At 41.1% G+C, this 26698-nt stretch overlaps 2 protein-coding genes across 3 annotated transcripts; one reads left to right on the top strand and one right to left on the bottom strand.

Annotated features, from left to right (window-relative positions):
* The first annotated feature begins 1437 nt into the window (after positions 1 to 1437).
* On the top strand, positions 1438 to 4952 carry PNRC2 (proline rich nuclear receptor coactivator 2). The gene is made up of 3 exons (XM_053454809.1): positions 1438 to 1621; positions 2313 to 2502; positions 3251 to 4952. Exon 3 carries the CDS (start codon positions 3269 to 3271, stop codon positions 3689 to 3691), a length of 423 nt encoding a protein of 140 aa, XP_053310784.1. The 5' UTR covers positions 1438 to 1621; positions 2313 to 2502; positions 3251 to 3268; the 3' UTR covers positions 3692 to 4952.
* A 13240-nt stretch (positions 4953 to 18192) lies between these two features.
* SRSF10 (serine and arginine rich splicing factor 10) lies at positions 18193 to 26391 on the bottom strand. Of its 2 annotated transcripts, none has more exons than XM_053454806.1 (6): positions 26221 to 26391; positions 24742 to 24846; positions 20383 to 20486; positions 19791 to 19929; positions 19634 to 19684; positions 18193 to 18863 (listed from the first exon to the last, which is right to left on the bottom strand). In XM_053454806.1, the coding sequence occupies exons 1-6, from the start codon at positions 26283 to 26285 to the stop codon at positions 18584 to 18586; spliced, it is 744 nt and encodes a 247-aa protein (XP_053310781.1). In that variant the 5' UTR covers positions 26286 to 26391; the 3' UTR covers positions 18193 to 18583. The 2 variants fall into 2 exon arrangements, with proteins under 2 accessions (XP_053310781.1, XP_053310782.1); XM_053454807.1 differs by lacking the exon at positions 26221 to 26391 and adding an exon at positions 23171 to 23516 and having other exon boundaries at positions 20383 to 20478; positions 24689 to 24824.
* Positions 26392 to 26698: the final 307 nt, after the last annotated feature.

The raw sequence follows: 26698 nt of genomic DNA, 5'->3' as shown, positions 1-26698 counted from the left end.
CAATAAAAAACCTGGATCCACCCCATACTCTTAAGGTAGGGTTATCCAGCTAGGTGTGATTTTGGATTTGGTATTTTAAATTATCCATAGTATTAATTGCTATTTTAGAACAGTGGATTGGTGGAAATGCTCTGTTTTTCACAGACTGGTAATGCTTGGTACTGGTAATAGTTTCAGCTTCTAATATATATATATATATATATATATATATATATATATATATATATATATATATATATATATATATATATATATATATATATATATATATATATATATAATATTATATATATATAAAATAAGGAAATTTCTAACTGACCCCAAACTTTTGAAGCCATTTACAAAGCACCACACCCACTATTTAATAGGTCAAATCCCTAGTTGATTTATCCCACACAAAACATCTATCAAACACAGCAGGGGGGGCAATAAATTGCAATCAGTATTAAGGCCAACACCCTCCCTGTTCAAAACAAAGAACGGGCTCAGACATACCGAAAACAAACATTTCTGATACAAGGAGGCACCCAGCTGCGTGTGGCTAAAAACCCCGGCCAGCAGCCACAATTCTAATGGAACTGATTTCATTTTAAAAGATTTGATTACATCACACTTGGATTTTTTTTTTTTTTTTAAGATTAGTCTCACAAATGGGGGCCTGTTAAAAACTTAGGTTTTTCATATCGTTCTATCTACTTGGAAACGTTTTTTGTGGCATTGCGTGATTAAGCTGTATCGCTTTCATATAACGAATCTGTTTGTGAGCAGGGTCCTCTATACCTAATGTACCGGTTCGTCTTAGATTAAGTGAAAACTAGTTTTGCCATACCCTTTGAATGTTTTTTAATTGTCGGTGCATATATATATATATATATTAATAGGGTATTGTTCTTTCAGTAGTAAATAAGATAAACAGGTAAAGGGACCCTAAATTATATTTATTATGTCTTATTTACTATCATAGCCTGTTTACAGTTGTGGCAATAGATAGTTCTTTGTGATAATACCTCATGTACGTGTAATAAAATAAGAGCTCATGGCGATATCTGAACAACTATACTAGTATAAATTAGACACCTCACGAAAACGGTTGCTGCCGATGGTGTAAGAGTATGGAAAAAATAAAGTGTAACAACACAAAAGATATATACAAGAAGGGTATTTTTTCCGAAGCCGGATGTTGCAACCATCCTGTAACTTTTCTCTTTCGTGACGACAAGGTTTAGCTTTCTATTCCATCCCCCACTTTACCGACAATAACAAGCCAAGGATAGAAACAGAGGGGGAGTCGAAGTCGAGCAGAAGTTGATCCACGCCCATCAACAGGCTCCTTTCCAAACTGGTGCCCGCCCATTGGTTGCATAGCATCCCCCCGCGCTCCCATTGGCTACAGATCAAGCGGGCGGTGTCAATCGTTCCATTTTGTGGAGAAGTAGGCAAGCTAGAGCTGCGAGTTTCGAGCAGGAAGGGAGAGGTGATATCCTGGAAGGTGGCTGGGGTCATCGGAGGATTGCCAGGATTTAGTATTTCGTTACCGCGTCTGGTTACGTAAACAAGTGGCTTTACGGTTCTTTTCACCGTCTCGTTGAGAGAGGAGCCGAGTGGGTGGTGAGAAGTCTCGGTAAGTTGACGGGCGGTGTTGTATCTGTACGGAACCTCCCCCCACTTTCGGCCGCCATGTTGTGCCAGCGTTCTTTGTTTGTTTTGTTCGTAACTTCCAGACACCAAAGTTTCTTATGTTGGGGAAAAAACCCGTGCTTTACCTACGTACATGTTTAGTGGACTACTGGCGCTTTATTTATTACGCGAACTCCTTTTTTAGCGCATTTGTTTTTGTGTGATGATGACGTAAGCATATGAGGTATATAAGTAGCCGATCTTTGGCTTTCTGTACACAACGTATGTCCCGTACTGGATATTTAAAAAAAACAATTTTTTTTTTTTTTTTGTCTCTCAACGGTCTTTGTTCTGAAGTCCTTTTCCTGGGGACTCGAACCAAGAACCTTCAACCCCCACCTTTGCTGTATCCCAAACTTTAACCCTATAAGTACTGTTTGCCAAAACAAATCCCTATTTTAATGTTTTGGTCCTTCCTTGGTTAAAGTAATCCGAACGGTTGGGAGGAGCAAGCGTTCCTTCCCACCACCCACTTCTTGAGCACCCGTTTGCCCCAAGCAGTACTTCCTTGAGCTCAGTATCTTGATTCAATGTTCCATAATATTGCCTTTTATGTGTTTAAAATGCTTGTTTTTTTAAGATACAATTGTAACTACTTGGGTTCTTATCAATCTCTGGTGTTTTCTCGTTGACAGCTGTGCGGACTTCACAGCCACTTTCCCCTGTTGCCTTGTGCCCAGGGGGTTCCATGTTGGTTTTGGGCTTCTATAGTCTCATGCAAGAAACACCTGGAAGGTCGAAGAAGGGATTGCCGAGAAGGAAGGGTAATAGGTTATTTAAGAGACCTGGAAAAGGAGCGGACCTATCTGAAGAATCAGCTGAAAGGTATGAAAGCTGGCTGATATAATACTGATAAGTTAGACTTTTACACAAGCTAATGCTGTGTGAAGGATGTTGGGTAATCTGCTAACATAGAAAACATAGTTCATTAGTCAAGTTGTATGTGGTAGTCTTGTTTATGGCCTGCCAATAGGAAGCATAATTTGCTTTATGATGAATGTCGTAGGAAGGTTCCAATTAATTTAGATAGTAACTGCCTTTAAAAGAAGCCAAAGTTTGGTTTTTCAGGAACCTCAACATTTCTAAGCACTTTCCTTGGTGTGACCAACACTGCCCTATAACTGTAAGAGCAATCCTCTTTCTTTGCACCAGTAATGACTGGTTGTTTTGGGTCTACTGACACCCCCCCCCCTTAACTAAAAATGAGCAATTCTTACTGGTGCAGAGAGAAGATTGCTTTGTCAGCAACAGGTCTCTGATCAGCCTGGCAGACGTGCACTGACATCATCCATGTGCATTTGCAGCCTGTGTGTGGTTGCACACTGCATGATCAAATAAAAATGTAGCTACTGCAAGCATCTATGGCCAATTTTTTGTAATTTAGAAGTGCTAGAACATCTAAAACCTTAAAATGTGGGATTTCAAAAAAACACTTTTTTTTTTTTTTTTTTTTTATTGCTGTCTGAAACGGTGGTCCTCATGTTAGGGGAAAGTGTATTTATTTGTAACTAAACGTCTATACCACTGTCACACTGTATTCCATGCTCAAAGAAAAACTGTTTGTTTAATGCAGGTGACATAGAAGGTGAAAATGGGAGGAGGTGAAAGATATAACATTCCTGTTCAACCGCCAAGAAATAATATTGGTAAGCAGAATAATCGGCAAAAATTATTTGATCGTAACAATCAGAAGGTGAACACCTCTCGTGCTAAAGACAGAAGTCGCATTTACAATCAGTCCGGTCCTGCATGGCAGGCCATGCAGAATGGAGCAAACCTCAACAACAACAACACTCTCTCTGTAAACCAGAACTGGAACTCGGGATTACCGGGTTCCAAGAATCTCTTCCAAAGTCAAGACAACCAGAATTATGCCGGCGCCAAGTTCAGTGAACCACCATCACCAAGTGTTCTTCCCAAACCACCAAGCCACTGGGTACTTCTGTCCTGTAGTCCTTCTGAACGAGAATTGATGTCCTTCCAACTCAAAACCTTGCTTAAGGTCCAAGCGTAACTAGAGCGTGCAAAGCCAACATATCTTCAGGCTAATTACAGAGTTTCAAGTTGAAGACTATCCAGCTCCATACTTTAGTTTTGTAAAGTAACTTAACTGGCACATATACCAATATGAATTGGACCTGCTCTGCTTATAGCTGCTCAGGAGATCTGACTAAAATGCAGGGAGAGCCTTCTATGAAGACCCCCTGCATTAGAAGCACTTTCACAGCATAGCTTGAGTATGTTGCACTGAAATTCCACCACGTGCTCAAATTAAGTTTATACATTGCTTTTTGCACTTAAACGAAGTAAGTCCTCCAGGACAGGCTTGAGTAAGGTCATTCTCCTGGGAACCTTGTTTGTGCTTCCGTTTTGTATATTTTTAATTTGTAACGTGCTGGTAGACTTCTATTCTTTTACTTTTTTTATATAGTCCGTGAAGAGCGTTTCCAAACCGGTGTAATTTTTCCCCCCCCCTGAAATGTGGTGCAGTCAGCAAAGGTCTGTTTAAAGTCCAAAGAGTCTGTCATGTTTCATGCCCAAGGGTTTTTTTAGTCAATGTCACAAAGCATTTCTTGAGACTCGCTTATGTGCCAATAAGCTTATTTTTGTTCTCTGCCAAATTGCTTCTGAATTAACTGTGGCCTTTAGGTAAAGATGGCTAAACCCTGTCCTATTTGGGTCCTTAATCATCTTTGCCATAGCTTCCCCCATCTATTCCTAGACTTCTCCAATTTTATCAACCAGATTCTCTTGCCGTTACCCCACATTCCCAACAAGCCTTTTTAAGATTTGAATATAACCATTTGCTAGCCACTGACAAAACCATAGGCTTTCAGATTAACATCCCTCCTTAGGCCAGGGCTTGATAGAAGTATGGTATCCACGGCTTTTAGATTTATAGATCTGCCTCCTACCTTGTGTGCAATTTTTTTTTTATTATTATTTAGATCTCTATGGGTGCACCACTTTCTGGCTCCTAAAAATAATAAGCTGGCTCCTAACTTCTACACAAATTTATCCAATCCTGCTTTTAGTTGCATAGACGACTCCAAGGCTTTTAAAATGGTCAACCGTATATTCTTGTGTCTTGGTAATATTTTAATGTTATGTATGGCAGAGTTCATTGTACTAAGTATATTTTGAATGTTGATATTTAATACCTCAACAGAACATAATAGTTTTGTAGATAAAGTAGGATACTTTTACATTCGGCATAGTTTCTCCTGACACCACTCCTGTTCAGTTTTGATTTTTAAAAATGACCACAATTACCTCTCCTGTGAAGTCATGTTGCTTTACTAGTTGATAAAGCATTAACCTAATTTTCTTGTGATTTGTTTCCTGTGATATAACTTAGATGGTGATTAAAAAACGGACACCATGCAACCTGTTGGGGAAACTGAAGCGGCTGCTTCTCTTTTCCCATCTAAAAGGCTGGTGCAGGAGACACGTGCTGGCGTAGCTTTGCCTTTATGAAATGCTTGTAGTTAAAATTCCTATGTTTTGAATAGGTTGCAGGGAAACAGGTGTTCTTTGCCTTTTGACTCTTTGCTGTAAATGTCACAGCTTGCTGTACACAAAAGTGCAAACTACCAGGCTTTTCAAGTTCTATTGAGGTATATGTATATAATCTCAATTGTAAGTTGTGTGTGTGACTGATGCTTTTTTTCTATTCCAAGTACAGTGTATAATAGTTTTCGTTTAGTAGCAAAGCTGTAGCAATGCGGGCGTATTGCAAAGATGAGCCCTCTTCAACTTGGAACCCTGTAATTGTCTTCAATCTAATCTAATGAACAACCAGAAGCTGTGTAAATAGCTGTAAAAGTTGTAGTATATGTAAATGAATGCAGGAAAACCTGCGCAGATAAAGTATTTTTTAGTACAAAACTGCTGAATGTAGTCACAGGGACATTGTGACTTTGGAAAAGTAATTGTTGTAATAAAAAAAAAAGAAACGCGCACCCGTGCGTAGCCTTTGCACGAAGTGCCAGTATAAATATGTACACGTTATCGTGTTCTTAATTGTAAACTGGTTCTGTAGTGGGATTGGTGCAAATGAAGCATTTAATGATTTTATAAATAAAATTAAAAAAAAAAAACCTAAAAAAAAAAAAAATGCTGCCCAGCCTTCCTGGTGAACTCACACATTACATTTGTATAAGTAGATGTATTTTTGATATCTTATGCTGTTTTGTATTCCTGCTACTCAAGCAGCATGTTTTGAAATTCATGTGACGATGTGAAATATTTGGTTATCTGTGAAACCTTGCACAGTTAGGGTAACATACTGCATTGCACTGCTTGAGAGTTTAACACTTGCTCTTACAAACGGTAGAAGCTTGACAATGGAATGAGCTCAACAACATCTGGGTTTACATCAAGTCAAGGAGAAAAGTTAAATGTCAGCCCATTTTGACTGCTACTTTCAACAGCCTTACCTCTATACATTACTGGATTTGTGTTTTGAGACTGGACATTCCTTTTGTACTTGTGCTTGTTTTTAAATCACTTTCGCTGTACTTAAATTCACTCTGTAATTCTTAAATCCGGATGTTGAAATCTGTATATCAGTATTTTTATAGCCTGTGAAATGAAGGGAAGCATTATATATTAGATTTGATTAGTCTGTTCCACAATCCGGTTAATGTACTTGTCTAGTTTGTCAACATCTGTCCTCAAAGGTTTGCTCTTATAGGAGGAGATGGGAACCATGCACTGTTACGAATAACCAAGCACTGAATTGGACTATGAGATGTCTGGGATTTTAGCACATTATGGCAGAGCTTCAAACACTGGTGGAAGCTGGTGCATATTACTATCTTAAAGTACCACTTACAACCTTTGCTCTCCATTTTGGACTTATGTCCCAGATTGCTTGTAAAATCATGTTCTTTGCACAGATGTTTGTTTTTTATTTAGAAGGTAGGATGAAATGGTTGACAACCTTTCTTTTGTGGATGACAGCAGCCATATCATTTCCCCCAGTATGTTGTCTTGTATGAAATATGCTATTACATAAGACTGTTTTACATGTAAGGGGATTCCCCCCCCCCCCGAAGTACTGCTGATTTTATTAAGTGTACCGCAGTGCTGTGTATTTTTATTTTTGTGTTTGTTGAGCTTGTTCTCAATGGGACTAAAAAAAAATTCATCTATTTATACATGAAATGTGTATGCAGCACTTACCATTTAAAATGTTTCCAATACAGTTCTTTTTTTAATTGGCTTTTTAAAAAAAATTCTATGTAACTCCCCTCCTTCACCACATTACAAAGATTACCCATTTTAGTAAATTGGCTGAGATAAATTAGAAATGTATACTATGCATATCTTAATTCGGAACAAAAATAAATTTTATTTTATCACCCCCACTTGTGTCTTTTTGCAATTTTTATTCACACATTAAAACAAAAGGCAAAAGTAGTATGAGTATGATACAGCAAATGCCCAAGTGTAGATAAAACCAGTATAGGGGTCACTCCTGCTAACTGTGGCCAGATCATTACACTTGAAGATTGCCATACAAAAATCCAAACACAAGTCATTGTGAAAAAGGAAATGGGATTAAATTTTTGTTAGATACATAAATTACACTTATGTATATAGTGCCAGCATGTTCCTTAACACTCTTGCATTGTAGAACAATATTTTAAAATATTGGTACAGAAAGAGAAGGGGGGGCACTGCTTACTAAGGATAAGGTGGTTGATCAGGGGGGCTTAAGTCATGGGAGGAATGAAGCAAGTGGTCAGGCTATAGATTTGGAAGATGGTCCTCGGGTGAAGACTGCATATGAGAGATGAAGAGTCAATTAGTGACACCAAGGTAGTGAATTTAGTCTGCAGAATTTTGAACAGCAAGAGATGTCAGGAATCGTGGACTAAGGCAGTGGCAAAATAATCAAACTCTTGGAGATGTTGAGGTTGAGGGAATGGGATGCCTTCCATGGTGCAATTTCAGTTACAAAAGAGGGTGAAAAGTCCGGAGAGGTAATGTTAATTTGGGTGTCAGAATATATATATGTGGTACTGGAAGCCATAGGAAGATATTAATTGTGCAAGGGAGGAAAGGTAGATGGAAAAGAGTAGTGGTCCTAGACCTGAGCCCTGAGGAACACCAATAAAGAGTAGTAGGGGAGAGGGACAAGTTCCAGAGAAGGAGACCCTAAAGGTACCATCCAATTGGTAAGAGCTGAGCCGGAAGAGAGCATTGTCGCAAATGCCCTCCGAACGAAAGGGGGGGGGTCAATAGTGCCAAAGGCTGCAGAGGTCCAAGAGTAATAACAGGGCAAAGTAACCTTACTTTTTGCTGCAAGAATGTTGGTGATTTTGGGGAGGGCTGTCTTTGAGATTGTAGAAGGTCAATAGGTGTGGTAGAGGAAGGAAAATTGGACTATTATAGGTTAGGTTAGGTTAGAATACGGACAATGAGTCATAGCGTACCAAGAACACAAAACAATAGCATTCAAAGATCGTATCAGAAGTCGGAGACAAATTGCATCTGCAACCCCTTGAGTCAAGGAGTGAGAACGATGCAGTGCAGAGCAACATACAGTGATCAGAATGACACCCTTTAGATAAACAAGTTGTACAAGAAACATAAAACAAAACCCAAAAACAAAACCCATCCGTCCACTCGTCACAACAGATGTCAGTGCGGCCAATCCATATAGCCTAACCAAGCTCACCGAATAAGTCACCGAAAATAATGTAAGAGTAAGTCTGCAACGTAGGACCTAAGGCTCTCAGAGTCCTTATCCAGAATCAAAGCATAACCGCGATATTCATCCCTTGCACCAAGTGAGAGGGTACCAGGAGCTGTAAATTAATACCTAAAGTTCGTGTGTGGGGAAAAATACACAAAAAAATTCTACTGCAAACTTTGAAAAAATGCTGGTGGTAAAATGTGTGCATGTGAAGAGTTAAAATACCAGCATTGAGGTGTCTAGTTTTCAAAAATATATGGTTTTATAAGGCACACTGAAATGGCCAAGCTCAAAGATGTACCAAATAGGGCATGGGCAGTGGATCACCAAATGTCAAATGAAAAATGTGCATGCCCAAATGTGGCCCTTTTACCCCCAAACTGCCAGGCAAACCCATGCATGGGTGGTATCACTGTACTCAGGAGATGTTGCTGAACACACATTGTTTCATGACAGTGACATATACCAGGACCTGTAAATTCATACCTGAAGTAAAATGTGAGTGGAAAAGAAATGCAAAAAAAGTACTACCACAAAGTTTGACAAAGACTGGTGGTAGAATAAGTACATGAAAAGAGTTAATACCAGCATCTGAAATACCTTGGGGTGTCTAGTTTTCAAACATATAGGGTTTAATGGGGTAAATTGCATTGGCCGGCTTCAAAGATACCCGAAATAGCACATGGGGGAAAATAACCAGATTTGGAAAAATGGTTTTGAAATAGCAAAACGCTACTTGTACTTATTGCCCCATAATGTGCAGAAAAAAAGCAAAAAAAACATAAACTCAGGACAAATAGAATTTATTTAGCAGGTTTTTTCATTAGCTTTTTTAGATGAGTAAAAGATTTTTCAAGAAAAAAATGTTTTTCTAAAATTTTCACCATATTTTATACTTTTTTTTATAGTAAATGATACAATCAAAACAATGACATCTAAAGAAAGCCTGTCTTGTCCTGAAAAAAACAATATATAACTTGTGTGGGTTCAGTAAACGGGAAAGAATACAATTACAGCTAAACACGAGCAGCGCAGAAATGTTAAAACAGCCATTGTCACGAAGGGTACAAAAATAAAATCAGCCTTTGTCATGAAGGGGTTAAATACCCAGTGATTCATCATTAGTAAAACAAACTTACTTTCTGTTTCACACTGAACAACGTTGGTCAACATTTTGGCATCCTTGAATCATATAAAGTATCTTCAGAAATATTTGGAAATGTACCTGCTTTGAGTTGCCAGAATATTTAAATGAAACCAAAGGTACTCAAAAAAAAAAAAACAAGATACATTTTCTACTATATCTTCACAGAAGATACATAAAATATGGAATATTTTTGTCTCCTGACCTATTTGGGTAACTGTAGAGCTAAAATATGAATGATTTTCCTCCTTTTTTTTTTTTTATAGCCTAAAAAGCATACCTTTGGGCAGGACAGGAAACTTAAAAAAGTTAAGTAAACTTCCCTCCAACTCCGCCCTCTTCCTACCAGCATAAATGCCGCTGGCAACAGAGACTCCTCAGTATTTTCCTGTCCTGGGTATGGACAAGTCACAGCTTTTTCTTTCAAGTACTTACCCGAGCTGTTACCCGAGTTTAGGCACATGCGCGGTCACACATGATTACCTGAACTGAAGATGGCATCACAAGTTCTGGCCCGAGATTCAAATTTTAAAGCCGAATGTTATCCCTGAAGCAGTATAGTGCTGTGTTTGGGGGAATTGAGTGCTTCCTGCCATTGTGTTTTGGTACAGCTCCTCAAGCTAACCGGTATCCTGTTTTATATTATGTTATAGGCTATTTATACACTTGGTCTAGTGTATTTTATTAAGGGCTATTTAAAATTATTTCAGGATGTCAGCCTGCAATGATCCTCATCGGGAACCTGTTCCTAATCAACCATTTGGTTTGTTCCTCCTGTGATCAGGCCTTGCCTAGTAGCTAGAAGAGAAAATCCTCTGCAGCTTGTATTAAGTGTAATTTACATTTAGCGTTTCCAAGTCCCTTCCAACCTGCCTGTAAAATGTAAATTGAGGAATTCTTGGATATTTCTTGTGAACAAAAATCCGACTTACAATTTTCCAAGAGGAAGATGCATATCATCCTCAGAAGAAGGTGAAGTTATTGATGACTTGCCTGTTTCTTTTCTGTAGAGGATACACCCAGATTGATCAAGGCTGTTGAATGTTACAACACACCAGTACAGGGCAGCTTGTTTTTGCCACTAAAAGACCTTAGGTTTTCCCTTTACATCCATTTTTTAAACTAGATTATGATCTACAGCCATACCAACCTGAATACGCCTCATCTTGTCTGCTCTTGGAAGCTAAGCGGTGATGGGACTCGTTAGTGCTTGGATGGGACTGGTTAGTACTTGGATGGGAGACTGCCTGGGAGTACCAAGTGTTGTGATTAGAACAGAAATATCCAGATAAAGAACACCTGGATCTCACAGTTTTTAATCTTTTTAGGTAAAGGTTTTGAAGCTCCTCCTTCTATTGACATGCCTTTTTCCCGTTAGGAAAACCCACTACTATTCCTATTGAAGATTCTTCCGGGCTCTAAGACACCATGGATAGGAAACTGATTATGCTTTGGGATGTTCTTTATCTGGCCTTAGGCGCTCAGTGTAACCGATGCTAACAGCTCCCACAGTTTCTAGGGAACAGTGTTTCTGATTAGCCCACCAAGAAGATGTTTTGTCTTCACATTCTCCCAAATATCAATCTTTTAATTTTTAGAGATTATTAAATGGCTGGTGATTTTCTGATGGGAGGAAGAGGTCTTGGAATGCTAACCTTTTTCGCTCCTCTTACAGGCAGGGGCGTAACTAGACGCCTCAGGGCCCGGGTGCGAGAATCTGTTAAGGGCCCCCCACCCCCTCACCCCCTCACCCCCCCAAAAAAAACATGATTTTTACCCAACAATTTTTTTTCAACAAATTCAATTTACATATTGAATCATATCTGTAAAAAATCAATGAAAAAGGGGCGCATGTACAAAGGGCATAATCCAGGGGTGTCCAAGTTTTTTCTGCAGTGGGCCACTTCATCAGAATTGTATAGGTGCGCGGGCCTCACTCATTTTTCACTGTGACAAAAAATATGGCCTTTAATAAAATATGCAGATTAAAATAAAGTAAAATTACACAAAACCTTTACTCTTCCTCTCACTGATTTCTGGGCCTAGAAAGTTTTGCGACTACAAATTCAGGATTCCCTAGATTTATTCTAGGGATGAACTAAAATGAAAATTCTGGACCAAAACATTCAGGGTTCACTTAGCCAAAACCGAAAATGACCCCCACCTTTAAAAATAATAATAAAAACTCACATTTTTAATAAAAGTAGGTAACACACAATTGGACAAAATTAGCAATATGACTTGGTATGATAGTTAGCATGGCTGTTAGCAATCACACTCCTATCATACCCAGGCAACCAGTAAATGCTGGTACCTAGGCATGATGGGACTGTGCTCGCTGTGATTGCTGTTAGCAATCACACTCCTATCATGCCAAGTCAGCCAGTACATGCTGGTACAGGGTGGCTGTAAGTGATGTGCAGACCCCATACTGCTGGCAGCATCACTACACAAGGGGGGCAGCTAGCTAGGTTTCAGCATGTACTGGCTGACTTGGCATGATAGGAGTGTGATTGCTAACAGTAGTCACAGTCCCATCATGCCTAGGTTCCAGCACTTACACATCCATCCAGTAAATGCTGGAACCTAGGCATGATGGGACTGTGATTGCTGTTAGCAATCACACTCCTATCATGCCAAGTCAGCCAATACACGCTGGTACAGGGTGGCTGTAAGTGATGTGCAGACCCCATACTGCTGGCAGCATCAATACACAAGGGGGGCAGCTAGCCAGGTTTCAGCATGTACTGGCTGACTTGGCATGATAGGAGTGTGATTGTTAACAGCAATCACAGTCCCATCATGCCTAGGTTCCAGCACTTACACATCCATCCAGTAAATGCTGGAACCTAGGCATTATGGGACTGTGATTGCTGTTAGCAATCACACTCCTATCATGCCAAGTCAGCCAGTACATGCTGGTACAGGGTGGCTGTAAGTGCAGACCCCATACTGCTGGCAGCATCACTACACAAGGGGGGCAGCTGGCCAGGTTTCAGCATGTACTGGCTGACTTGGCATGATAGAAGTGCGATTGCTAACAGCAATCACAGTCCCATCATGCCTAGGTTCCAGCACTTACACATCCATGCTATCACACACACACTCATTTATTCATATAATCATTCATTCACAGATTCATTCCCTCAATCACACACACTCATTCAAACACCCTCCCCACCCCCTTACCTGGACTGCAGCTCCTCGATGCCGCTCACAGACTTCAGCAGGGGGCGCGGCCTCCCTCTGCCTTCTCTGCTAAAGCACAGAGGAAGTAGGATGTCACGTGAACTCCGCTTCCTCTGTGCAGTCCAGAAGACCCTCCCACAAGTAAGTAGCAGGGCTTGAGGTGCGGCTCGCGTAAGATCGGTTGCCCTGGCTGCCGATCTTACGCGGGCCGCACCTCGAGGTCTCGCGGGCCGCATTTGGCCCACGGGCCGCATGTTGGACGCCCCTGCCCGATGTCGGGCGGCCCCTTGGCTTGGGCCCCCCTGCCTCCGGGGCCCGGTCGCAGTTGCGACCCCTGCGACCCCGGTAGTTCCGCCACTGCTTACAGGTACAACAAAGAGGATAGATCATCACGTCAATTTCAGGGAAAAACAGTCGATAAGGAGAGAAAGATCTGACTGTCAGTTGCAAGCTGGAGGAAGGCTTTTGTTTTATCACCTCCAGTGGTGCTTATCTACGAAAGACATTTGGGTTTGTCTCCGGTTTTTCTCATTTCAGAAAGAATTTCATCTATTTACCAAGAGGCCCTTGTGCTATACGTTCTAAAACTGCGAGACAAGAAGGCTGTAGAGCCAGTGCCTTGGGTAGCAACAGGAATAGGCACCTATTCCAGAATCTTCTTAAAAAACAGACATGACTTTTCGACCTATTCTAGATGTATCTGAAGTGAAAAGGGAACACTTCCCTTATGTTAGTGGTCATCCTTTCTCCAGACGATTTTAAAGATTCGCCTTATGGTGGCTGTCATTCCTGGGGTCCCTTTGGCAAAGGTACACACGCAACCTCTAGAGACTGTGATCCTAAAGTCCTGGGATGGGCGGCCTCACACTCGGGAAAAAAAGTATTCCCATAGCCAGACTGTTGAAGGCAGTGGTGTAGACTCGCCTCAAAAAAGGTATGGCCATCCATCAAGGCTTATGGTGTCAGGCATGTGCCTGGCTGCATAACAAAAGGACTGTGGGGATCAAAGATGGCTGTGGATGGCTCTTCTGCGGTTCAGTCTGTTTGCCAAAGGCCTTCTTCCTGTGAAGGCCCATTCAGATACTACAGCTGTGGCTTATTTAATGAAGCAAGAAGGAACAAGATCCAATTCCGTGGGACAGTTATGCCCAATGATTATGGAGAAAGAAATCACCTGGCCTTATCAGCAATTCACATTTCAGGTCATCACAATATCTTGGCAGATTCTCAAGGAGAAATTAAGTCATTGTCATGCTGTTCTGGCCACCGGAGAGAATAGTTCACCGATCTTCTCCTTTTATCCCAGGGAAGGTTTTGGATACTTCCCCTGTCAGCAGACATACTGGAACATGCAGAAGTTCCCCTCAAAGTATTAGATCGTTCGCAGCTGACGGCATGGCTGCTGAATGGAGTATCCTTAAAAAGCAGGAGTTCTCGCCTGATCTCATTGAAATTCTTATGCACTCTTGAAAGCCGTTTACTTCCATTATTTATAACAGGATTTGGGAACCGTTTTCCAGATAGTGTTCACCTTTGTGTATATCCAGTAGTGGGATAAAACATTTTTAGTAACCACTTCCGAGCTTTCCTACTAAAAAATTTAAACCTCACACAGATACTCAGGCAGTCTCACACACACACACACACACACAGACTCAGGTAGTCTCACACACACAGACTCAGGCAGGCAGTCTCTCACACACACAGACACACAGTCTCTCTCTCTCACACATACACACAGACTCAGGCAGTCTCACACACACACACACAGACTCAGGTAGTCTCACACACACACACACAGACTCAGGTAGTCTCACACACAGACTCAGGCAGTCTCACACACAGACTCAGGCAGTCTCACACACACACACACACACACAGACTCAGGTAGTCTCACACACAGAGACTCAGGCAGTTTCTCTCTCTCACACATACACACAGACTCAGGCAGTCTCACACACACAGAGAAAATTTATTTGGAAACAAGGTGAAAACTGCATGTACATCAAGAAACAATTTGACTCAAATTGGTATATGCCGTTTTTACCTTTTTTTTCAAAAAGTATATATACAAATTTATGATGCCTCTTTTGATGTTTTATCAATTGCATTTGTCACATAAAGAAATCTCAATCAATGATCTAAAATGCACCAGTGCATACTTTTAATTACCATTAATTATTGCTAATTACCATTATATTAATAACACATATTATATATTTAAAATATATACAATTTATACATTTAACATTAATAATAAATATTTTATTAATAATAAAGACAAAAAAACATAAGCAAATTATTACCAGAGTAATACCAGAGTCACATAACAAAAAATCACAAACACTCTAAAAAGCACCAGTGCATACTTGTTATTACCATTAATTAATTAGTTCTAACTACCATTATACCATATTGGCTCGATTATAAGCTGCACCCTTAAAAGCTGGTGCTTTTTTAAAGATACATTTATTTTTAAAGAAAAAATACACATTACATTGGAATGGTAAAACAGTATTTTATCTAATGAACAGGGATTCATGTATTTTAACATTATTGCTATCTATTATGCAGTTAGTCATCATAGGTTATATACAGACATTTGGATAGCCAATAGCCACATTTAAGGTCTCCTTTAATTCATAATGCACCTTACCTATATATATATGCACCTCTGCCCCCCTGATATGCCACTGTGCCTCCTGATATGCTTTATGCCCCCTAGATCTGCCACTCTGCCTCCTGATATGCTTTATGCCTCCTGATATGCTTTATGCCCCCAGATATGCCACTCTGCATTCTGATGTTTTATGCCCCCCTAGATATGCCACTCTGCATCCTGATATGCTTCATGCCCCCTACATATGCCACTCTGCTCCCCTGATATGCCACTCTACCTGCTAAGCTTCATGCCCCCCTGATATGTCACTCTACCTGCTAAGCTTCAGGCCCCCCTGATATGCCACTCTGCCTCCTGATATGCTTTATGCCCCCTAGATATGACACTCTGAACCCCCTGACCAATGCATCCCCAGACTCCCTGGTGCCTAGTGGGGGCAGCCGGTGTATGCCTGCGCGATGCGCATAGACAACCTCTGCTGTTGCTCATCATATCCGCTGGGACATCTATGCCGGCGCTCCATCATAGAAGCCCCTGCGAAAGTGCCCGCATCTCACAGACATTCCCCGGCTGCCAGAGAGGAGGATGCAGGTCCCCTGCAGCGCTGTGGGGGATCTTGATCCTCACCCTGTGTGCCCACAGCAAGGTTAAATGATAAAGAGAAAAAAAACAAGAAAACCTTGTTTTCAGCTGCCATAGCTTCAGCCAAAAGAGTGGGAGTAATGCAGGCATTGTCATGTATATATATTTTCCATCAAGACAAGGTGGTGTTAAGAACCTTACCAGACCTTCATCCATAGTTGCTTCCTTCCTAATTATTAGACAGGATTTGGACAGAAGAAAGTCAACATAACTTCCTATTTCTCCACTAGAGGAATTTCGCTCCTTGTATGTAAACTGTTGTCTGTTTGTTTAGATAGGACTTCTCAGTTTTGAAAGTCTGTAAAGTAAATATTGACGTGCAATTAATTATATTTTTGCTTTGTGGCAGGGCAGATTATCCTGCTAAAAGAGGCCATGGTATCAGGGAATATCATGTCCATTAAAAGGATTACATGGTCTGCAACATGAATGGCAGGACCCAAGGTTTCCCAGCAGAACATTGCTCAAAGCATCACTGTCTTTGTCGGATTGCCTTCTTCCCATAGTGCATCCTGCTGCCATGTGTTGTCCAGGTAAGTAAAGCACAAAAAGCTGGCCATCCACGTGATGAAAATGTGATTCATCAGGCCAAGCAACCTTCTTCCATTGCTCAATGGTCCATTTCTTATGCTCATGTGCCCATTGTAAGCACTTTTGGCAGTGGACAGGGTGAGCATGGGCACCTGGTCTGCGGCTACGCAGCTCCATACGCAACAAACAGAAGCACTGTGTGTGTTTGACACCTTTCTATCTGAACCAGCATTAACTTTTCAGCAGTTTAAGCTACAATAATTTATCTGTTCGATTGGACCATACAGGCCAGCCTTCACCCCCCCCCCCCATATATGCATCAATGAGCTTGGCTGCCTAAGACACTTGCCCATTCACCGTTTTTGATCAGTACTGACCACTGCAGTTTTGGAGATGCTCTGACCCAGTAGTCTAGCCATTACAATTAGGCCCTTGTCAGAGTATCTCAGCTCCTCCTGCTTGCCCATTTTTCCTGCTTCTAACACATCAACTTTGAGGACGAAATGTTAATGTGTGTGTGTGTGTGTGTGTAATTATATATAGTATTTGCTTACATATAAGAGAAAGCCCCCCCCCCCCCAAGAGCAATACCCCACACGTACCTGGGTAGTAACATTTTTGGGTTCACATTACAGCTTAAATGATAGTGTTTTAATTATTTATTAAAAATACATCAGCATCACTGAGTATGTTTGGATGAAAGGAATCCTACCCCCCCCTCCAAACAGATCCACCATCACAAGACATCTGTATCGGTCTTACTTTGCAAGGCTATTTCTCTTTCTTCGATTGCCCAAGATAACGACATTTCACTGATTACTGTTTTGCAGTTGAGTTGCTTAACACAACTATAAATGCAAAGGTGACAATTTGAATAGCAGTGTATAAATGCAAGAACACAATCAATAGTCAGGTGGATTTTATTACAGCATGTTTGGCATATATACAGCAAGCAAAAAAAATACATGGGACCATATAATTATTCAAGCTATTTGATGTATAAATACATCATTTGTTATGGTGACTACCTGCCCCCCCAACCCCCAACAATTTTGTTTTACAAGCTTCTATGAAAGGCAATATTTGTCTGGTATATGCTACAACTGCATTATACCAGACAAAGGTCTACAGAAAACAAAACAGTTGTAGCAAACACAGTAATGATTGCATAGCCAAGTAGATAAGAATCAAAATGGTTTCATAAAAAGTGTTCTTAAAGGGGGGGGGGGTTGCATGTCACACATTGTCCAAGAGCTTCCACACAGAAGCAGCCCTTAGGAAAAAGCCCCAGACAAAGAAAAGTCTGACAGCACCCCAATACAGCCATTGGGTAGAATAAAGGTCCATTTAAAACACCATTTGCCATTTCTGAGGTGTTTTTTTTATGTGGGAAGCTGATGGTTTTTACAGGATTCATTTACAACTTGGCCACTCGGGGACGAAAACTGTACAAACCATTACAAGTTTACTTATTATGCCGCTATAAAACCCAATACCTATGAAAGTCTAAAATCACAAAACAAAGACACAGTCTCAAACAAAAGAACAAAAACCGCAAACATCCGAGTCTGCAATGCTGGCGTGGTGCTGGTACCACTTCCCGTTCTACAACCCAATGGATTAATCATACACATTTGCTCTTACACACTATCCTTGTCACACACGCAAAAAAGTAAACCTGAAAAACTAAAAGGTTGTTTATTGTGCATTTTCCCTTTAAGACTGCATCATTTTAACTAAAGAACACAGAACCCACCGTTACAGGAGGGCATACAATGAAAACTTTATGAATTGAACTTTCTGCCAAAAAACACAACGCTTAAAATTTTGTACCAGCTTGCTTTTAAAACAGTATATATTGAATTACCTATGAGTAAAGAGTAAGGTCTTATAATGTACCTGTTCAAGCATTTTTAAGAGCAAACTGTTGCATTTGCATAACAGCCTTTAACATTGTTGATGTTCTGATCGTTAATAGACGGAATAAACCAAGTTGTAATAGTTGCATCTTTGATATATATAAAAAAAGAAAATTCACATTTCTGTTAAAAACAAAATGCTCAAGGGAGCAGCTTTAACGACCACTGGATTTGTGACTATTCCAAGACCTTGATCTTGAGCGCGATCTTGACTGAGACCGGGAACGAGATTTTGATGGCTCTTGTTCTCTCGACTCCCTGTTGCATTTTGAACTTGCTTTATTTGGTTTGCTGTCTGATTTGGAGTGCCCTCGGGACCTGGAATTTGATCTGGAACCGGAACGATGCTCTCTCACTTCTGTCTTTGGTGGGGACTTGGAGCGTGAGCGAGAATTTGATTTAGATCTAGAACGAGATTGCTGGTGGCGACTAAACCTGAGGAAAGATAAATAGAAGTTGTATTTTTGTAGAGAAAGGGGGGAGAAGCAACTTTTCACACTTCATATGCAAGATGCCCTACTGCATACATTCACACCTCACCCGAGAATTCTGATTCATATCAAACTACAAATGTCTTTTGGAAATCATGAATCCCTTTTAACCTCCATGTTAAATGGCCTAGTAGGGCAATCTCCCCCAGTAATATGGCTGTATCTGTTATGGTAAACTACAGATATGCAGAAAAATTGGCAAAAAAATAATCCAGTGCTATACTACACATTAGTGTATACAACAATATTTAACACTTAAAGAATAAATATTTTCCACAGAATGCGGCCTTTAATTGGCAAACATACAAAATAAATTTTTAGTTAGTAAATACGTGTTTGTCAAGTTAATTTGCGTTAGGAGCCAATCATCATCCTGTTTTCATATATTATCCCCTGATCTGCAGTTAAAGGATGTTTATTGGAGCAAAACAACATAACACCTTTCTTCAGTGCTGCACCACTTTGTACTGTACTGCAGTTAACCTTTTTTTTTTTTTTGTTTTTTTTTTTACACACACCATAAAGAGGAATAAAATACACACCACCTGGTACAAAAGGAGAAGAGGGCCAGGTTCTTGCAAAATTACAATTTAGTGGGTGGTTGAGGGTGAAGTGAAACAATCCAACGCGTACACACTAACAGTATAAACACACAGAGTGACTCCAGCATTATACATACACACACTGGCACTACGCAAAATAGGTATTGCTTACTTTCCACGGTCCGAACGGCTTCTGCTACGACGCTGTCTTTGTGATCCTCGTCTGAGGGGGATAAAACAAATGTATTGTGAGAATGAGAAAGGAAGAACAGTCTAGTAATGCCTAATATCATAAAGATTTCCCCAGTTAATGAAAGAGGTGAGCATACCCCCTAGGGCTGGAAGACCTTCCATAGTGCTGTTCAACAGAACGGCTCCTAGACCGCCTCCTCTCATAGCTGCGACTTCTTGATCTTCTGGATCTGTCATAATCATCTCTTCCTTCTTTGGCTTTCATTTGATTTGGTGCTGTTAAAACATTTGTCAGGATTGATAATTTTACATGGAAGGGGAGCCATCGAAGCTTTCATTATAACGAAAAGAACAAAATTACATATAACCTGGTTTTGGCTGAGGTCAGAATATTTTTTGCAGATGCGTAAAAAAAAGAAAACAGTCACCTCATGGAAGTAGAGATCCATAGATGCATGTGGTAGAGCAAGCATTATCAAAATCAATTTCCTGTACTAAAGTTACTGCCCTCTGACAAAGGCTGTCAGAACAATTATCAATTTGATATAAATAGATAAAGTAACTTCTTGTCAATGAACAAGATACAGGTCACACATGAAACAATAGTTTAGAATGCAGTTTACTTTCTACAGGTAAGCAAATTATATATATATATATATATATATATATATATATATATATTAAATGCCTGGGTAAATAACCAATGATGTCAACAAGTAGAATACTCACTTTTTCTGTCTCCTTGTGCAAACTGAATTTCAATCTGACGTCCACAAATCCATTTCTTATCCAGGTTGTGTAAAGCATCTTCAGCATCTCTGACATCTTCAAATGTGCCAGTGGTTAAGGAACTTAATAGAAGTGCAGTTTAACCTCACACTATTGGATAGCATTTGGTGTGAAATGGCAACTTCAATAATGCAATTACATAGGGCCCTATAACACTCCCACAAGCCATATACCCAATATATGAATACTGTACATCTTACTAGAGCTGAAACAACGAATCGATAAAATCGATAATAATCGATAACGGAAATCATCGATAACGATTTCCGTTATCGATTAATCGAGTGATCAATTCGTTGTTGGAGCACTCGGCTCCTTTTACTTACCTCCGCGAGCGTTCCCCGCTTCTGCTACACGCTCTGCAGTCTCCGCCTTCTTCTAGCTACGTGACGGATGTGACGTGTTCCGGTTCGCTCTGTGCGAGTGGCTCCACTCGCACAGAGCGGTTCGCTCTGTGCGAGTGGCTCCACTCGCACAGAGCGGTTCGCTCTGTGCGAGTGGCTCCATTCGCACAGAGCGGTTCGCTCTGTGCGAGTGGCTCCATTCGCACAGAGCGGTTCGCTCTGTGCGAGTGGCTCCATTCGCACAGAGCGGTTCGCTCTGTGCGAGTTGCTCCATTCGCACAGAGCGGTTCGCTCTGTGCGAGTGGCTCCATTCGCACAGAGCGGTTCGCTCTGTGCGAGTGGCTCCATTCGCACAGAGCGATTCGCGGGGGTGGGGGTCCACGGCGGGGTGGGAGTGGGGTTTCAGGGGATGCAGGGCAGGGTGTGAGTGTGGGTGCAGGGCAGAGTGGGGGTGGGGGTGCAGGGCAGAGTGGGGGTGGGGGTGCAGGGCAGAGTGGGGGTGGGGGGTGCAGGGCAGGAGACTGGGTGCAGGGCAGAGTGGGGGTGGGGATGCAGGGTGTGAGTGTGGGTGCAGAGCAGAGTGGGAGACTGGGTGCAGGGCAGAGTGGGGGTGGGGATGCAGGGCAGGGTGTGAGTGTGGGTGCAGGGCAGAGTGGGTGCAGGGCAGAGTGTGAGTGTGGGGGCAGGGCAGAATGTGGGGGCAGGGCTGGGTGCAGGGCAGAGTTGGAGACTGGGTGCAGGGGCACAGTGCAAAGTGCTGGGTGCAAAGTGCCAGTGCTGGGTGCAAAGTGCCAGGGCTGGGTGCAAAGTGCTGGGTGCAAAGTGCCAGGGCTGGGGCAAAGTGCTGGGCGCAAAGTGCTGAGTGCTGGGTACAAAGTGCTGGGCGCAAAGTGCTGAGTGCTGGGTACAAAGTGCTGGGTGCAAAGTGCAAAGTGCTGGTGCAAAGTGCTGGGTGCAAAGTGCTGGATGCAAAGTGCCAGGGCTGGGTGCAAAGTGCTGGTGCAAAGTGCTGAATGCTGGGTGCAAAGTGCTGGATGCAAAGTGCGAGGGCTGGGGCAAAGTGCTGGGGGCAAAGTGCTGGGTGCAAAGTGCCAGGGCTGGGTGCAAAGTGCTGGGTGCAAAGTGCAAAGTGCTGGGGCAAAGTTTCTTGAACAGTAATAGTCCACCTCTTTTCAGAATGTTTGGGGTTATTTTGTTTCATAAATATTGTGTTTGGGTTCTTGTACTTTGAAAATATTGTTTTTTATTACATCATAACAAAATAAGAATGTTAATGTAAATTTTAAGTTGTTTTTTAACATCCAGTTCATTAAATTCTTTTAAATAAACGAAAAATTTGCATATTGTTTTTTTTATCCGATTAATCGATTAATCGAAAAAATAATCGGCCGATTAATCGATTATTAAAATAATCGTTAGTTGCAGCCCTACATCTTACTGTACTCCACTTAATACAATAAGTCCCAGCACAAAAGAAAATGTTGATGGCCTGTTAGACCCCTTTGTAGACTTTAACTTGCAGAATGCCATCCCTAAATGTCCCAGAAAATGTGACTGCAAGAAAACAAGCCAGTAATAGGATTCCCACATATCTGGCTATAAATCAGAGTCACTAGGGCCAACCTGTGCTCGAGAAGCCATGAAGGGCCTCTGTACAGCAGGGGGCTATATTACAACCCTGGAAAAGACCTATACTATATTTAGAGGCTTTGTAAATTCAGTTTACATTAGTAATGAGGTGGCTCTTCAATCTTAATATAATGATGTCTTGGTCAGGTCCTATAATGTTCTAATTCAGAGAAAAATGGCCAAAATACCTTACCTGCCATACAATAAGTTAGTTATGGTAAAACAATTTTCAGATAGAGGCAGACTGCTAAAGCAGCTGGCTCTTAATTTGACCTCCACTATAGAACACCAAGATAAAGTGTTTTCTTCTTTTCTGATATCATTGTAAGCGTCGTTTAGAGGTGATGTTTCATTATGAACCATGAGCTAAACAATGATCCGTTTCAAGTGAAATCGGTTTGTGTAGTCAGCATTACAAGTTGCAAAGCGGACCACTGGTCTAGCGCAAGCCATAGCAAATTTAATTTTTGCAATCATTACCTTCTGGAAAGTATAGGTTAAAACGGAAGTGTTACACAGCACTTCAACAAGAAAGCTAAATATATCAGGTTTTTTCTATTTTGATAACAAGAATACACAACATACAGAAGCTTGTCTGTATCCATACTGTAACCTCCAATCACAGGGCTTCACTAGTCACTGTCATACCATGCTCCTTCAATAGATGAAAACAATGACAAAACCTACATCTCATTGAACCGAGACCACAACCAAGAACTGTGTACTTACAATGAGAACACACATTGATAGGATACATGAGACATGGCTCCTGTAATCTTTGCCATCATTCGTCATCTTGACCTTTAATTCTAAGTGCTCGCCAGAAGGACTTGATATGAGGTGCTTGCCAATTATGACAGATGGCTTTAGCTTTAACTTTCAAAATTTAACATTCCCTTTTTTGTGGCTTAATCAAAGCTTTGCTCCAATTATGTCTTGTCCTTCTTCCAGCTTTTCTTTTCCCACTTTCCCTTTTTATCTTGAAGCCTCATCATAAAGATGTCTTTCGTTTGTCTACTTGTCTTAAGAGATGAATGCTACTCTAAAATGCTTTTTTTCCTTGCTTTGTGGTTTCGCCATTACTGTACAGCTTTACAATCTCTGAGGTAACAATAGAGGATAGCAAAGTTAAGGGACAGGGTTAGAGATTTAAATTTAGTGAAAAAAATAATCACACCTTACATGACGCAACTCCACTGGACAAACCACTTACAAAAGGTACATGCTTGAAGATTCTGAGAGATGAATTCGATGGAATCTCCCTTCAAATGTAATCCCTTAACATTCTAAATCAAGAGCATTAAAGGCGTGTCAGTTTTTATTTTAAATGGTTCAATTTTAGAGACATCTAGTTATACCAACACCTGCTTCACCTTCTTACTACAAGCCCACACCTAAAGTCTTCTATTTCCTTTTAAACTCACTCTCGAGTGCTATTTTGTTTCTTTTTTATGCGTCATAATCAGGATTAGCCAATATGAAAGATCACATTTGGTGACGAAAATATTATCGGGCTTGCATAGTTTTAATTTTATTGTTTTATCACATTGTAGACTGTCAATTGTTTACACAAGTGTGTGAATTTTGGGGTCAGGGACCCATGGTTTGAATTATATAGCGGATTGTGTGTTTCAGACATAAGCATTAGGTTTAAATATGTTTAGGTATTAACTCAACCCTTCAGAAAATGGATTAATAATATTCTGGATGTCACCAGCCTGGTTGGGACCCTGCTGAAAATCTATCATCGTTATTTTCATTACCGATACTGCTTATAAATATTGAGTGTTATGAATGAAAGTGCTTTCTCCATTTCTTTCTACATATCCTTACTGTGCTGTAATTAAATACAATGTCTACAGTGCTTTTCATCAGATGCAGAAACTGCTAGGAGTAAGTACAGGACAAAAGAAACTGTTAGACTGCAGCGACCTAAATGATGGAATGCCTCATTCACAGGGACATCTGCAGGTAGTTTGTTGAAATAAGAAAAAAGAACCAAAAAACACTGATTTCACTATATTACTATATTTGATTAAATGTATTCCCCCCCCACAGGACTTGCCCCTTTGACTGAACTGTAGATGTAAAACAGGACCATTCAATTGTTTGTAATGCTCCAGTAATTAACATTAAGTTTCACAGGTAACATCAAGTTTCATTAGAAAATTACCAATGAAATAAATTATTCTGCAACGTGCAAATTGCTTGCTTTAAAAAAAATAAAAAGGTAAAGTTAACACATAGCATGCAGTTTATTTCACGCTTGTTACCTTTTGGTTCTTATGTGAAAACTTCACCAACCAGGCAAATGAAGAAAGGATATTGAACATAAGCAAACCCCCTGGGACGACGAGTGTAGAAATCGAGGGGAACGTAAACGTCAACAATCGGACCGTATCGACCAAACTCACGACGCAGATCCTCAGATCTGTAAAGAAATTAAAATGTCGGCCCACAGCAAAACAGACTAATTGAACGTGCATGCATGTTTATAAAAAAAAAAAAAAAAAAAAAAAACAAGTTTAGTGGTTAGATTCCAACCTAGAATTCATTTTGAGCTCTGCACAATGTCCCCTTACCTGCATTCATCCTGAATTACAAACAGTGGCTTATGGCCTAGGTCAACTAGCCACTCTGCCCAAAAGCCCTGGGCAAGATCACCCTACAGGTTGGTTGAACGGGAAATATCTAGTCAGCCTTAAGGCAGCACCCAACAAATACACCAGTGGATTATATATGTTATCAAAGGAATGAGAGGCTATAAATGTTATGTCTCTCTCTGTACCAGGATATGTATAGCCTTTCATTCTTTACCTAAGAAACATATATATGGTATTTAGAACAGTTTCGACTGGTTTCTTGCAGGTATTATGAAAGGCAATGTTTCTTGAGGAACCATTTACAACATAGTCCATTAAGCATAAACCTAAACACGATTTATGGGCTATACTTGCATCCTACAAGGTTACTTCCGTGACACAGCAGGCTTCACACTTTCCCCAAGAGGCAGTAACATTACAGAAGCGTGCGGGCAATCTCTGCACTTATACAGAGCACATATCCTATAAACCCCCTACAATGCATGAGTTACTCTTCACTTGTTAAGAAGCAACGGCTTGGTACTTCTCGGAGAATAAAGGCAAACGCACTGCAAACATACGATCTGATGGCGGATAACCATTATACCCATTTTGCTTGTTTAAAGACTCAAGCCTTGGTCTTGTTTTAGATTTAGTACAGCCATATTTCTATGCCATGCATGTTTAAATTCCCTCACCGTGCTAGCCCTCCGCCAGATCTGCAAGGGGGTTGTTACTCTTATCTACTACCCTTTCTGTAAAGCAAAACTTCCTTACATAACAATTAACTCCAGAAAATAAATTATAGCATTTTCTTTTATATGGCGGTTCACTTTAGCCCCCCGCTGGCTATGAAGGGCAGCTGCTATACCGACACAAGCGGTTTCAGAATTCAGTTTTACTACAGAGTGCAGAAAGCCATTACTATTTAAAGCAACGACACGCTAAAGCCTCCAGCACAGTTATGGCAGTAGGCGGGGGCGAAGGCAGACACGCAGCAAGGCCCCTCCATTCCTCTCTCACACACACACGAGGTTAGCCGCCAACAAAGGGCCCGGCTACTCTCGCAGCCCCAGCCAGCTCAGACCCACCCTACACACACAGCTCACTTCACACAACATTCGTCTAAACGGCCGCCGGCGCACACGCACCCCAATCACGGCAGCTCAGTCTTATTTAACCGTTTAAAAAAAAAATTGTCTTCACCACCTTCGCCTACAAACCTGATATCATCCGCTATATTCCTGACAAACAGCGACGTGTTGGGAGGGCGCAGGTAACGCGACATGATGCCGGTCGCAAATCTTCAAAGTAAAATCTACCGGGAAAACAGAACACGCGCTCACCCCGGACGCACAAGTTACAATGGCTATAGTCTTCCTCGCGGCCTCAAAACTCGCGAGATCTGAGGGGGCGGGGCAAGCAGGAACTGGCTGGCGGGAAAGTGCGCGCGAACGCGCTTAGTTCGTGGATACAAAATTGAAAGAGGGGGGGGGGGTGTTGACGGTAGCCGTAGGGTTTACGGTGTCTCCATTGGGGGAAGGGGGAACGTCTGGGGGCGGAGGAAGGATTTTTTTTTATTATTATTATTGTTATTATTATTTATTTATCTTATTTAGCATCAATAACTTATGCGAGTGTGTTATCAAGCATACCAAGTCATATATGATGGCGCTATGTAAAACAATGATTAGTTGTGGA

Source organism: Spea bombifrons, chromosome 2 (assembly GCF_027358695.1).
Source record: "Spea bombifrons isolate aSpeBom1 chromosome 2, aSpeBom1.2.pri, whole genome shotgun sequence".
In the NCBI taxonomy this organism is placed as follows: Eukaryota; Metazoa; Chordata; class Amphibia; order Anura; family Pelobatidae; genus Spea; species Spea bombifrons.
The sequence above is the reverse complement of the archived record's forward strand: the minus strand, read 5'-3'. Positions and strand labels throughout refer to the sequence as shown.

Bases quoted from the DNA above. Each gene is read 5' to 3' on its own strand.
- SRSF10 (XM_053454806.1), bottom strand. From the start codon at position 26,285: ATGTCGCGTTACCTGCGCCCTCCCAACACGTCGCTGTTTGTCAGGAAT. The intron at 24,847-26,220 runs GTTTGTAGGCGA...ATTTCTTTACAG, and splicing joins AATATAGCGGATGATATCAG to ATCTGAGGATCTGCGTCGTG. The intron at 19,685-19,790 runs GTATGCTCACCT...TATCCCCCTCAG, and splicing joins AGGTCTTCCAGCCCTAGGGG to ACGAGGATCACAAAGACAGC.
- PNRC2 (XM_053454809.1), top strand. From the start codon at position 3,269: ATGGGAGGAGGTGAAAGATATAACATTCCTGTTCAACCGCCAAGAAAT.